Genomic DNA, 15,050 nt, shown 5'->3' with positions numbered 1-15,050 from the left:
TATATAAAAAACTTTTTTATAAACTAAAATGATCTCACTCTTCCAGCTCTTCCAAAACCTTTGGTTTGAAGTGAATCTTCACATTTTCATTGCAGCTGCGACTCCAGTCCTGTTCTCTGCACTGGTCAGTGAGTTTACTGCACTTCCTCCTTGATAGACATGGGGAAACCAGAATAAATAAAAATGATAACCTATATGCTAGTGAATCCTTTGTAAGAAACCATGATATTGTCCAATATGGTGATTGTATTTCAAAATATGCAATTGGAGACCCTAAAATGGAGACTCCATTTACATTAGAGCTAATAAATCACTGGTGGTGTGTGTAACCTCATCCTTAACCTATAACATCAGGAAAATGTACAAACTAAATGAAAACAATATTTAATTAGCTCAATACCCACTAATGTAATAACATTTCAGAAATGATTTCAGATATTTTCAATTGATAAAAGTTATGTAGATTTTTTAATTACCATCCTTACTAAGTAATTTAATATTTTTGTGGTTTGAATCTAATTAAAATGCATCTAAACCAGGCATTACACAAAAAATGCACGCTGAGCACACATACCCTTCAATAATCACAGTGCAGTGTGGATCCACCAGTGATTTGTTCAGTAACTTCAATCCCTCCTCAAGCAGCAATCCAGTGACTCGGACACTACAATATTTGTTACACAAACATCAATAAGCAAAAAAACATCATAATATTATGCTATTAAAATGCGTTTTGCACTGCTTTCATAGCAAAAAAATTAATTATTTATAATAAGTGAGCATAGTTTGCCTGTAGCACACATTTAACAGGCAGAGAGAGTTTAAACTATTAATTATGATAAACAAATACATAATTTGGATTTGTGGCATATTGATTCGTAGTTTCAGATGTTTCTGACTTTCCTTGAACTAAAAGAACATGTACTGAAGAAAATAGTTACTGGTTATATTACAATAAAAGAAGACTGGAGATTCTTAAGTATGATGCAAAAATACCATAAAATCATCATAAAATTTTGTCCATATTATTTGGCCCCTATATTGCAAGTCATCTGAAGTCATACGATAGATTTAAGCCCTATAAACTAAAGCCCTCACTTGAACATCTGCACCAGGACTTGGTGAGCTCATGAAAGTTTGCTATGTGAAGATGCCTTGGTTTGATATTAAATGCAAACACAGCTGTCCACTAAAGTGTGACTTAAGCATTCAATAACTTTGTAGGGCTACTGTACCTGGTATCAGAGGACATGACAGAAATCAATTTCATAAATAACAGCAAATCCTCGTACCTGAGCTGCTGTAGACTGGTGCAGGTCTGGACGAGAGAAATGATCCCAGAAGCCCAGCTCTCATTCAGACTGAACACCTTCAGATCCAATGTCTTCAAACCCACAGAGAGAAATGAAGACAGAAGCAAACTGACATGTTCATCAAGAGATGAAGAGCTGCAAAAAATATATTTGACCACAACATGTATAAATAACAGTAAAGCCACTGATGAGATAAATAAAGTCAATATTAAATTAATAATTTTCTTACTCTTCTGATAATTTTCCTGCCTTGCTGAGTGTCTGTAAGAAGAGTGTCCAGTCAGTGCTGGATATCTCTGAGTGTGAACATGTAAGACTGATGTTGAAGACTGCTGGAAATGATGGATTCTTCTCTGAGGAACTCAAAGACAACCTGAAACAGACAGAGACACAGAGGAACATTTGATAACAGCACCGTACACTGCTATGAATGATATCTGCTGTGTTCTGAAACATAAATTCTTCTATATAAAAATATATAATTATGCTACAAATTATTCTTGATAAGAAAGATTACAGTATGTGCAATAGTTTCTTACAAGATTTCTCCAGGAATGACTGACAGATCAAGCGTCCATCTGGGACTCTCAGCGCTGTATTCATCCTCTTGAACTCTACCAAGTCATAGGACCAGATAACTTTTCAAACATTTATTTTGAATGCAATCATTTATTAGTTGTCTAAATATTTCAAATAGCTTTATTGGAAGAAGGATGTTTGTCAAAATTACTTCAGTATTTTCAAGATTTTTGATTCACCAAGAATCTGGATCAAATCTCCAACTTCTGAAAGGTGTTTCACTGACAACCTTGAGTCAAAAACAAATCATTTAAAAATTAAATGTTTTACTGAAAAGAACATTTCAGACATGACATAAATATAATATTTGGGTCAATGTCAAATAAGCATGTCCAAGATAAAGGAAAGGAGAAATCTCTTTAAAATCTAGTTTCACGAGTTTGTGTGCCCATATAATCTTAGCGCAAGTGGTAAACGGATTTGGCTTCCTGTCTGCTATAGAGGGGCTCAGAGAGGATATTCTACTCAAGCTCCGATTGCCCCCTATTACACAGGCAAAATATGGTACAAAAGGAGGAGAAGGGAAGGAGGAGGGATGCCGAAAGAACTAATGACGAGAAGTGGTAAGAGGCTGGTTTTTATACCGTGGTATTAATAAGAAGATTAGATGGGCGTACTCCTCCCGAAATTACGTTAATAACTTCACTTAAACTTCGGGGCATAGAGATCTCATCTTTCTACTTCTGTCACGACAACTCTCAGAGAGATTGGCATGGTAATGGTAAATATTGTAATGTTAATGTATTTGGACTTGGCGGAATAGATCTGCTACACTGCTGCTGCTGCAGAGCAAGTACCAAGACTTGCTTCTTCCAATAAATTCACAGACATTGCTGTGAGCATGTAAGACATGCTGCTGCTGCTATCATTTACGGTTTTATTATTATGTCACTGACAGTTTCGATAAATAATTACATTTCATTCTACAAGTGTTTCTCTACATAAACACACTGACCTCAGAGTTTCACACATACAGAGTGCTGGCTGAAGAATCTTGAGTTTATCAGCTGTTAAATCACAGTACATGAGGTTCAGGTCTCTGATGTGTGGACAGAACTGAAGACAGTACAGCAGCGCCCAACAGTCTGTGCTCCTCAGGGAAATGTTAGACAGATCCATGGATTCCCAATCTGCCAAAGCTCTCCTCACAAACACCTCATCATGGAGCTCATACAGACAGGCGAGGACAAGCAGCTCATAACCATGCTGTCTTCTCATTGTAAGAATACTTTCCTGCAGGCTTTTCTTCAGTGTCATGTTGTGAGGAACAGTCCACTTGATCTTTTCAAAGAGTTGGCTGCACACCTTCTCATTAAAGAGACCACAGAGAAAAATCATGACTGAAGGAGTGGGATTTGATCTTTCGGGAGATGGTCTGCCAATTCTATTCTCCGAATTCAGTAAGTTTAACAGCGCCCTGATTATCCGGTAGGACTTTTTTTTATTCAGTAAAACATAATAAAGAGCAGTGAAGAACTCCTGAAAGCTGAAATGCATAAATTTGATTTTCCTTTTCAAACGATCTTCAGTCAAGAACAGACTAGTAGCAGGACCTTGGCCAGTCGCTGCCACACTCTTTTCATCAAAAAAGACTTGCTGATTTTGTATTCCTCTCTCTGCCAGCTGACCCAGACTCCTCAGCATGGTGAGGACAGACTGACTCTGGCCATGATGCTCCAGTAGAGTGGACACAAAGTGAACATATATGGAGGTGGTTGTCTTTAGTTCTGCCATCACTTGATCACCATCTGTAATGTGCTTCTTCAGACAAAAACAGACCATCCAACACAGCAAAGGCACAGAGCAAGTGATCAGGAGGCCTTCATTTGCTTTCACACTCTCATATGTTTTCTTGAAGAGTTGCTCATCCTGAAAGAACTTGCGGAAGTACTCCTGCACCCCTCTCTCAGAGAAGCCCACAATCTCAGTGAAACGCTGAGGTCCTTTGAGGAGATTCATCTCTGCACCATCAGCTATAGATCTCATAGTTACAAGCATGAATGATTCAGGCAGCAAGAATCCCCTCAACAGGTTCCTAAGAGTGTCCATAGGTGGTGCTCTCTTGGATGGATTAGTGTGTAGTGTGAAATGAATGGGTGAATTATATACATAATCATCCAATCCATCAATGAGGAAGAGGACCTTCTCTGGTGTTAACTCTAGTATCTGTGAGATCTGATCTGATGTTAAACTGCAACTCCAGCTCAAGAGCTCAAACAAGCTCATCTCCTCAGAAATACACTTCAGCTCTTCACACTTCAACAGAAAAATTACATTAAAGTTTTCAGAGTAAAGTTCTCCAGATGCCCAGTCCAACATGATCTTCTGTAACGTGAAGGATTTACCTCTTCCAGAATCACCACTGAGAATCACAGTTTTCGGTGTGTTTCCATCACTGTTAGGACTGAACAGCTGGTCTATTCTAACGCTGTGATTCTTGTCATTTGATAGCAGTTGTGATAAAGCATCCACAGACCTCACATGTTCACGATAGTATTTCTCAGTCTGCTCTTTGCTCTTCTGAATTATCACTGGTTCAGTGTAAAGGGTGGCCAGTTCACACTCTGTCACAAACTTACATCTGGAAATGACTGAAGACTTATAATGAAGCATCATGTCACTCCGATCTACAAAAACAATAAATAAAATAAATACATCATTTGATTATTTGGTGTTCTTTTTTGGAAAGACACCTAAATTTACCTTGAAAGAAGCATGCAGAAAATACAGTTTTGTAAGAATCAGCCTTCAATCTGATGGTTTACTTTGCTGGATATAGCAAATGATGACAAAATGAATGTTAAATAAACAATATAAATGATGTATGCTTAATTTCATGATAAGGGTGCAATTAATCGCGATTAAAAATTTGAATCTATTGACAGCCCTAATAGCCTATATATATATATATATATATATATATATACACACACTCACCTAAAGGATTATTAGGAACACCTGTTCAATTTCTCATTAATGCAATTATCTAATCAACCAATCACATGGCAGTTGCTTCAATGCATTTAGGGGTGTGGTCCTGGTCAAGACAATCTCCTGAACTCCAAACTGAATGTCAGAATGGGAAAGAAAGGTGATTTAAGCAATTTTGAGCGTGGCATGGTTGTTGGTGCCAGACGGGCCGATCTGAGTATTTCACAATCTGCTCAGTTACTGGGAATTTCACGCACAACCATTTCTAGGGTTTACAAAGAATGGTGTGAAAAGGGAAAAACATCCAGTATGCGGCAGTCCTGTGGGCGAAAATGCCTTGTTGATGCTAGAGGTCAAAGGAGAATGGGCCGACTGATTCAAGCTGATAGAAGAGCAACTTTAACTGAAATAACCACTCGTTACAACCGAGGTATGCAGCAAAGTATTTGTGAAGCCACAACACGCACAACCTTGAGGCGGATGGGCTACAACAGCAGAAGACCACACCGGGTACAACTCATCTCCACTACAAATAGGAAAAAGAGGCTACAATTTGCACGAGCTCACCAAAATTGGACAGTTGAAGACTGGAAAAATGTTGCCTGGTCTGATGAGTCTCGATTTCTGTTGAGACATTCAGATGGTAGAGTCAGAATTTGGCGTAAACAGAATGAGAACATGGATCCATCATGCCTTGTTACCACTGTGCAGGCTGGTGGTGGTGTAATGGTGTGGGGGATGTTTTCTTGGCACACTTTAGGCCCCTTAATGCCAATTGGGCATCGTTTAAATGCCACAGCCTACCTGAGCATTGTTTCTGACCATGTCCATCCCTTAATGACCACCATGTACCCATCCTCTGATGGCTACTTCCAGCAGGATAATGCACCATGTCACAAAGCTCGAATCATTTCAAATTGGTTTCTTGAACATGACAATGAGTTCACTGTACTAAAATGGCCCCCACAGTCACCAGATCTCAACCCAATAGAGCATCTTTGGGATGTGGTGGAACGGGAGCTTCGTGCCCTGGATGTGCATCCCACAAATCTCCATCAACTGCAAGATGCTATCCTATCAATATGGGCCAACATTTCTAAAGAATGCTTTCAGCACCTTGTTGAATCAATGCCACGTAGAATTAAGGCAGTTATGAAGGCGAAAGGGGGTCAAACACAGTATTAGTATGGTGTTCCTAATAATCCTTTAGGTGAGTGTATATAAAACTGTTATTTTAAATTACAGCGCATGTGCAAGTGACTTGAGCGCTTGAAAGTAAAGTCCCCTAGATAGTGTGCATGTACTGAACGCATCTTTACATGCTCACGGCCAAAAGAGTATACTTTGAAAGGCTCGTGCACTCAACTGTGCGAGTGACAGAGTGGAATGTGAAAAATTAAGTATACCTGGGCATAACACGTTACAAAATCATTACATCCCAAAAAGTAACTAACTACGTAACTTAATTACTTTTTATGGAAAGTAATGTTACATTACATTTTTTACCTGAGACTTAAAAAGTAACTCAAATATTAATGTGTAAATTTATAAACTAATGTGTTACTAATCTGATTATGTAACGCTAGCAAAGCACCAAACTGAGCCACTGACATCCTGTAGTAAACTATGAATCGCTCTGTATAATCCCGCAGCTCCTTGATAAGGAGGTGGAACTCTTCTTCCTCTCTACGCAATCTCAGAATTGGATGATGGACCCAATATTTCCTCTATCTTTTTCTCTTTTTAAGAAGAGAGAGGACAACTAAATCATCCTCACTGCTTGAAGACTCCATTTTGTATTGTTTAGCGAATTTTTTCACAACGGATTAATATGCGTCAGACTCAGAGTGCATGGTTTCTGTGTGTGTCGAATTTTTAGGATGACAAATATCCCTTGGCTGAAATTGCTTTTGGGGCAAGAGAATTCCCTACCTTTGCATGGCTTCTGCTTCTCTCCTTTATGGTTGTGCTGGCTACTTTTTGGCTTCTGCTTTTCTCCTTTATGTTCGAGCTCACTCCTTTTTGTGGACAACCTGTCAAAACCCACAAATTCAAGAAAGATTCATATATATACTTTGCAGCCTTGTTACCACAATTTTGGGAAAAAATGTAGTGAAAAAATATAATATAAGTATAAGTAATAAAAATATAAGTTCTTTTCATTAATTATTATTCATTATTCAATATGATGTGGTCTTCAAAATTGTAACCCTTTGAATAAAAGCTGGTCAGTGTTTATCAAAAATATCAGGATTAACCTACCTCATTAAATCTCTCATTTCTTTTTTTTTCTGATTAATTTTGTCTTTCCAAATTATTGTTTTCCACATTAACATTTCATCCGGCTGTCTGATGAGATTCATCTGTACATCCCCATCTACATTTTGCTTGATCTTGAAGAGGTTTGGGTGATTATTACTTGAAAATGTAATCCCTTCTTCAGGAAGTACACTGGCACTGGAGACTTTTAGAATGTGTGGTGTTTCCATTTGAATTTTCATGTTAGACCTGGGGTGGTCAATCTCAAGGACATGAGGATTATTTGACATTTCTTCCTGCTTAATTTTTTCCTTTGAAAAAGTATCAAACAGTGGAAAAAAGTAGACATGGAGAATGAGAGGATCTTCATTCGTTATGAAGATAAGAAGATCTAAATGCTGTTCAAGAAGAAGATCTTTTTCTTTAATCACTGTGGAAGGCCAAAAGGATGGTTGGAATATTTTGACATGAAAACGGGTCAACTCCACTGATTTTAAAGAGTTTTCCTCATTTTCAACACTGAGGAGCTTCACAGCATCTTTGAGAGAGGGGTCAGACTCTGCTAAACAGGCGTAATGAGGCAGATGGGCCTCCTCCAGTTTCCCTGAGATCACGGTCACATCGATCACTGGACCAATTCGCTCACACTGAAGCCTCTCCAGCTCTTCACTGAGGAAACGTCCATCCACTGCACGATACTGGAGAGTGACGTCACCAGCACAGACCCATCGCATTCTGGTCCTGCTGCACTCGAATCGACCCGCCTGAGTGCTGATCCTGAACTTTGACCCTCCTTCATCTGTACAGACTGACGGCTCCACCTGAACCCACTGATCACAGTCGACAATGTGAACACAAGACTGACACACTGGGAGCGGGTGAAGATCCGGTGCAGACGGTTCAGAGACGTTCAGCCTAGAGAACAGAGGCGTTTATGATAAATGAGATGATAAATGTATAAAACAGAAACATACAAAATTATAAGATGGTCTCACTCTTTCAGTTTATCCAAAACCATTGGTTTGAAGTGAATCTTCACTTTCTCATTGCAGCTGCGACTCCAGTCCTGTTCTCTGCACTGGTCAGTGAGTTTACTGCACTTCCTCCTTGATAAACATGGAGGAAACCAAAATAAATAAAGATACCAAATACGCTAAATATATCACCACTCCACTTTAAGCTTTTGTAGGTTTTTCCATACTGCCACTCAGCAAAAATGTAAAAAATAAATAAAAAAGAAACATGAAAAGAATACAGTGACAGAATTTCAAAACCACCTCTCTAAATTACTCTAAAGCTCTACATTCATACTATTAAATATCTGGTATGTGGAACCTAATCTTTAAAGGGATAGTTCACCCAAAAATGATGTCATCATTTAATCACAGTCAAGTTGTTCCAAACCTGTATACATTGATTTCTTCTGCTGAACACAAAAAAGGATATTTTGAATAATATTTTGAATAATATGGGTAACCAAACAGATGATGGGCCCCATTGACTTTCAATGTACAGAAAAAAAAAATGCTATGGAAGTCAATGGGGCACATATCAACTGTTTGGTTACCGACATTCTTCTTTGTGTTCAGCAGAAGAAATATATTCATACATGTTTGGAACAACTTGAGGGTGAGTAAATGATGACTGAATTTTCATTTTTAGGTGAACTATCCCTTTAGCCTAAAACAAGGGGGTATTTCTGATTTTTTTTTTTTTTTAAAGGCTCACTTTACTAGCTAAATATCAACTTGAACAGTTCAGAAATTTCATTGGGCCTAATGGAAGTTTTGTAGATTTATGCTCCATAATTTATATTATTGTATTGTACAAGCAGCTCATTTGTTTTTGTAACGGTCACCAGCTGGAGTGCCCTTGAGAGCCACCAGAGGGCACTCCACACCGGACTATCATATTTACTCACAGACTACAATTCCCATCCTGCATCTACCTGGACTGATTACTTCATACACCTGCACTGCACTGATTACACACACCTGCACCTCATTCACACACACATAAAAGCCACTTCCACACTCCACTTCTCTGCGAAGTATTGCATTGCCCTGGCTTTCAATTCCGAGCGTTTATTCCTGTGTTTGCTGTTCTCATTTACTGACCTTGGACTGTGTATCTCGACTCCTGATTGTTCTCTGCCTGCCTTTACCCGGATTGTTAATTGGACTTTGCCTTTTGCTGCCTGCCCTGACTTCTGCCTGTGACCCCGATCTGCTCTGTGTTCTCTCCGTTGTTCTGTCTGCTGTTGTTTTACCCTGCCTGTCTGACCACTCTAAATAAAGCTGCAAATGGATCCCTCCTCGTGCGCTGCATCATTACAGTTTTGTGGTTTTAATTTAGTTAAAATAAAAGAAGCATCCTCAATGTTTATCTTTAGATATATATGTCAAATGCACAGCTATTGAGCATACAGTACACACCCTTCAATAATCACAGTGCAGTGGGGATCCGTAAATGATTTCTTCAGTGACATGAGCCCCTCCTCCAACAGCAATCCAGCACAGACACTGCAATATTGTTGATACACAAAACGTCTTCACAATAACATACTTTCAAAAAGTGTTTTGTACTGTTCAGTCAGCCTGCAGCACACGTTTAAACTATTATTTATTATAAACAAATCTATAATGTAAAATTGCAGCCTATTGTTTTATAGAGTTAGTTCACCCTTGGTTCACTTGAGATTCTAGCTTCCCCTTAGTGTGAGGAACAGACAGAAACTAAAGGCTGTATTTGTTTCACCACAATTCTTAGTCCCTTCTGTTATACTAACTCTATGTGTGTTCATGAGTTCTTCTTTTTTGCAGATTTATGTGTAAATGATGCATTTAATATTTTCTATCAAATGCAATGAAATTCAGATGTGTTTAAGTTTGATTTAAGCATCCAATGGGGCCACAGTACCTGGTATCCATGATCTGGATATGACAAATTACTTTCATGAACTAAAGAAAATCCTCGTACCTGAGCTCCTGTAGACTGGTGCAGGTCTGGACGAGGGAAATGATCCCAGAAGCCAAGCTCTCATTTAGACTGAACAACTTCAGATCCAATGTCTTCAAACCCACAGAGTGAAATGAAGACAGAAGCAAACTGACATGTTCATCAAGAGCTGAAGAGCTGCAAAAAATATATTTGACCACAACTTGTATAAATAACAGTAAAGCCACTGATGAGATAAATAAAGTCAATATTAAATTAATAATTTTCTTACTCTTCTGATAATTTTCCTGCCTTGCTGAGTGTCTGTAAGAAGAGTGTCCAGTCAGTGCTGGATATCTCTGAGTGTGAACATGTAAGACTGATGTTGAAGACTGCTGGAAATGATGGATTCTTCTCTGAGGAACTCAAAGACAACCTGAAACAGACAGAGACACAGAGGAACATTTGATAACAGCACCGTACACTGCTACGAATGATATATGCTGTGTTCTGAAACCTAATTATTCTTGATAAGATTATATAATTATTTTATTAATTATTCTTCAAAAGAGAAATTACACTGAAAGTGCAATAGTTTCTTACAAGACATCTCCACGAGTGACTGACAGATCAAGCGTCCATCTGGGACTCTCAGCGCTGTATTCATCCTCTTGAACTCTACCATGTCAGAAGAACAGATAACATATTTAAACAACTAATACATTATTATGTTCAAATTACTGGTTTGATATTTCATATTAATGTATTTGAAGAAGGAAGTTGTTTTTTAAAATTACTTCAGCTCTCTGAAGACTATTGATTCACCAAGAATCTGAATCAAATCTCCAACTTCTGACAGATGCTCCACCGACAACCTAAACATGATATATGGGTCAATGACAGATACGAGTGTTCAGGATAAAGAGAAGCAACAGATATTTTAAAAAATCAAGTTTAAAATGCATGTGCACAAAAATGTCATATGTCTACTGTATATAACTGAAGTTTCCCTCAATTTTTAAAAATATTATTTTATAAAGAAAAATATAAAATATCACCAAAATATAATTCATAAGCATAAAGTTTTTAAACAATTACAATCCAAACTAACCTTTCCATTTCATCAGGGTTAAAAATCTTTCTAATATAATAAGAGACTTATTATTTTTGACACACAGACAAGAGGGTCTGTACTGTAGAGGTTCTCTATGTGATAAAATATCCCGTATAATTTTTTTGCATGTTAATACATGACTTTCTTCATGTTGTTTGCACCACTTGACTTTGCAAACTTTTGGTGAACATTTTTCAAATGTTATTATTTTTATTATGTGTATATGTGTCACATTACTGTCCTATATACCACAGAAACACTCGCAAGTACAAGTAATTTAAGTAGAAATATTTAGTAATAGTATTTTAAAGTGTCAATCAAAAATTAAAGTGCCCCTATTATGGTTTTTCGAATATTCCCTTTCGTGCAGTGCGTAATATAGCTGTTTCGGAATGTAAATGTTCTTCAAAGTGCACGATAAATAAAGTTACTGTCTCCCAAAAGAAAGAATCGACTCTGAACCACATACAGTATACAAGCCGTTTTTCATTTGAATCCTCCTTTACGGTTCTACGTCACTAGAAAAGACATTTGCATAATGCCCACCTATGTTGTACGTTGTCCACCTGCGAACAACTTGTTCCGCCCTCAAACACGTCATTTTACTGACGACTGCTTCTCAAATCTCGTTGCTCTTGAAAGATGGGTCAGTACTCAGTTTATTAGGACCAACTTGCTCCTCAGTATCACAACTTGTAAGTATGATTAATTATTTATGTATATATTTTCTACCAGGTGTTCTAAATACGTCGTTTTGTGTTTTATATTGTGTAAGTTTCCTGGCTAACCGGTTAACTCACGTTATTACTACTGTCTTCCTAAAATAGTTCTGCAAATCAGCTGCAGGCTCACTATTACCTGCTGCTGCTGTGTCCATTAATGCAGATTGTCTGTCATTCTTACTACTTTGAGTAAAGATAAAGGATGGAGCAAGATTTGTTTTAAAACATTTATGTTACATCAGTAATTTGTCATTAATCCAGTTCCCGCATGTGCACTGCAATAAATTAGAAATATACACATCAGTTTGTTGATGGACATACACTTGTTAATACTGATGGTGAGGAGTTACAGTTGCAACTCATAATGTACCTCAAACTGAGTAGTGTATCACTGAGAAACATTCTGCTCGAGTCGTCCTTGCAATGGAGGTTCGGGTTGAATAGTACTTCCAATGTTTCATCATCGGACTTGCGCTCTGATTAATATGGTAAAATCGACGCCATCGTTACACTTTTACTGTGTGTACAATCGCTGAGCTTAAAGCCTCCGGAGCTCAAGTTTATGGTAATGGACGTTTAGCTTCCGACACGCGCTGTAAGTGGTAGACCAATCACAACAGGCTGAGTCATCTGGCCAATCAGAGCAGTGTAGGTTCGCGGAAAGGAGGTATTTAGAGAGACTGATTCATCCAGTCATTTGAGAATCATTGAAAAATGTGATGTACAATGTATATTATGAGAAAATTAAAGTGTTTTTTGACCTTGATGCATGTAAACCTGTTGAAGACCTCCAAACAAAATCAGAAGCCTCTAAAATAGCATAATAGGGGCACTTTGTTTCAATCTACAAGTGTTTCTCCATGCAAATACACTGACCTCAGAGTCTCACACATACAGAGTGCTGGCTGAAGAATCTTGAGTTTATCAGCTGTTAAATCACAGTACATGAGGTTCAGTTTTCTGATGTATGAACAGAACTGAAGACAGTACAGCAGCGCCCAACAGTCTGTGCTCCTCAGAGAAATGTTTGACAGGTCCATGGATTCCCAATCTGCCAAAGCTCTTCTCACGAACACCTCATCATGGAGCTCATACAGACAGTGAAGAGCAAAAAGTTCAAATCCATGCTGTCTTCTCATTGTAAGAATACTTCCCTGCAGGCTTTTCTTCAGTGTCATGTTGTGAGGAACAGTCCACTTGATTTTTTTAAAGAGTGAGCTGCACACCTTCTCATTAAAGAGACCACAGAGAAACATCATGACTGAAGGAATAAGATTTGATCTTCTTTCGGGAGATGGCTTGTCAATTATAGACTTCGATTTCATTAAGTTCAACAGCGCCCTGACTTTTCCCCAGGACTCTTTTCCATCCAGTAAAACAAAATAAAGAGCAGTGAAGAACTCCTGAAAGCTTGGATGCATAAACCTGAACACTGGCACCCGTCTGTTTTTTCTTTTCAAATGATCTTTATATAAGAAAAGACTAGTAGCAGGATCTATGCCAGTCACAGTCTTCTTTAAAAAAATTCCTTCTCGCTTTTTCGTCCCTTCCTCTGCCCGCTGACCCAGACTCCTCAGCATGGTGAGGACAGACTGACTCTGGCCATGATGCTCCAGTAGAGTGGACACAAAGTGAACATATATGGAGGTGGTTGTCTTTAGTTCTGCCATCACATGATCACCATCTGTAATGTGCTTCTTCAGACAAAAACAGACCATCCAACACAGCAAAGGCACAGAGCAAGTAGTCAAGAGGCCTTCATTTGCTTTCACACTCTCATATGTTTTCTTGAAGAGTTGCTCATCCTGAAAGAACTTGCGGAAGTACTCCTGCACCCCTCTCTCAGAGAAGCCCACAATCTCAGTGAAACGCTGAGGTCCTTTGAGGAGATTCATCACTGCATCATCAGCTATAGATCTCGTAGTTACAAGCACAAATGATTCAGGCAGCAAGACTCCCCTCAACAGGTTCCTAAGAGTGTCCATAGGTCGGACTGTATTGGATGTATTAGTGTGAAGTAACATGAAATGAATGGGTGGATGAAATGCATACTCATCCATTCCATCAATGAGGAAGAGGACCTTCTCTGGTGTTAACTCTAGTATCTGTGAGATCTGATCTGATTTTAAACTGCAACTCCAGCTCAAGAGCTCAATCAAGCTCATCTCCTCATAAATACACTTCAGCTCTTCACACTTGAACAAAAAAACTACATCAAAGTTTTCAGAGTAAAGTTCTCCAGATGCCCAGTCCAACATGATCTTCTGTAACGTGAAGGATTTACCTCTTCCAGAATCACCACTGAGAATCACAGTTTTTGGTGTGTTTCCATCACTGTCGGGACTGAACAGCTGGTCTATTCTGATGCTGTGATTCTTGTCATTTGATAACAGTTGAGATGATGTTTTTGTACCAGAAGTGTGAGCAGACCTCACATGTTCACGATAGTATTTCTCATTCTGCTCTTTGCTTCTCTGAATGATCACTGGTTCAGTGTAACGGGCGGCCAGTTCCACACGTTCATCAGATGGATGGTTATACTCAGGAACAAAGCTACATTTATCAATGACTGAAGACTTGTACTGAAGAATCATGTCCCTCCAATCTACAGAAAAACACAAATGATTGACTTATCAATGGTTATTAATGGTTAAAATAACATTCTCACAAAACAGTCAGTATTAAGCTGCTGTCACATTAGCATGGTTTTGTGGAGAAAAAAGGTATATTGTGTATTGTCAATAGTGTAGTGATGTAAGCTAAGCTCACACGGAAGTCAAACATCTTTCCATTCTTCAGAGCGGGTAATTCACGTGACCAACTTGAAATAGAGCTAAATCTGTGTGTCTACACATGTGTTTTATATTTAATATGAGGGAAATGCACATGTGACATGACACAAAAAAATCTTTAACTTTTAGGTGGCAAAATATTTTTTAGTAATTCTATGAATTACACTGCACAAAACAAAAGTAATACTACCCACTGGATGAAGAAGGGTCGGCCTCCACAGAGCATAAAATATTATTTTTATTTTATTTTTCGTGTTCACATTTATGAGGAAAAAACGTACTCGGTTACTAACGTAACCTCGGTTCTCTCTAGAAGAGGGAACGAGTACTTGCGTAAGTATCTTACGCTAGGGGAAAACCTCTTTTCCTCGAGATATTGAAGCCAAAAATTATCCTTAATTTT

At 38.3% G+C, this 15,050-nt stretch overlaps 1 protein-coding gene across 6 annotated transcripts in view; it reads right to left on the bottom strand.

The window, feature by feature from the left end:
* LOC309501374 (uncharacterized protein) overlaps nt 1–15,050 on the bottom strand; it is a 40,754-nt gene that overhangs the window by 19,130 nt on the left and 6,574 nt on the right. For 3 of the 6 annotated variants that reach the window (XM_082173424.1, XM_082173420.1, XM_082173422.1), the window contains exons 3-18: nt 12,732–14,460; nt 10,817–10,894; nt 10,623–10,697; nt 10,312–10,455; nt 10,062–10,217; nt 9,518–9,604; nt 8,078–8,188; nt 7,086–7,997; nt 6,756–6,856; nt 2,848–4,519; nt 2,044–2,121; nt 1,853–1,927; nt 1,543–1,686; nt 1,293–1,448; nt 575–664; nt 39–149 (exon numbers count right to left, since the gene is read on the bottom strand). In XM_082173424.1, the coding sequence (XP_082029550.1) occupies nt 39–149; nt 575–664; nt 1,293–1,448; nt 1,543–1,686; nt 1,853–1,927; nt 2,044–2,121; nt 2,848–4,519; nt 6,756–6,856; nt 7,086–7,997; nt 8,078–8,188; nt 9,518–9,604; nt 10,062–10,217; nt 10,312–10,455; nt 10,623–10,697; nt 10,817–10,894; nt 12,732–14,460 (5,719 nt within the window). The remainder of the gene's footprint in view (nt 1–38; nt 150–574; nt 665–1,292; nt 1,449–1,542; nt 1,687–1,852; nt 1,928–2,043; nt 2,122–2,847; nt 4,520–6,755; nt 6,857–7,085; nt 7,998–8,077; nt 8,189–9,517; nt 9,605–10,061; nt 10,218–10,311; nt 10,456–10,622; nt 10,698–10,816; nt 10,895–12,731; nt 14,461–15,050) is intronic. The other 3 variants (XM_082173421.1, XM_082173425.1, XM_082173423.1) reach the window with 3 other exon arrangements.

This window comes from Leuciscus leuciscus, assembly GCF_965113295.1.
Source record: "Leuciscus leuciscus genome assembly, chromosome: 6".
Classification (NCBI taxonomy): Eukaryota; Metazoa; Chordata; class Actinopteri; order Cypriniformes; family Leuciscidae; genus Leuciscus; species Leuciscus leuciscus.
This window is presented reverse-complemented; position numbering and strand designations above follow the sequence as displayed.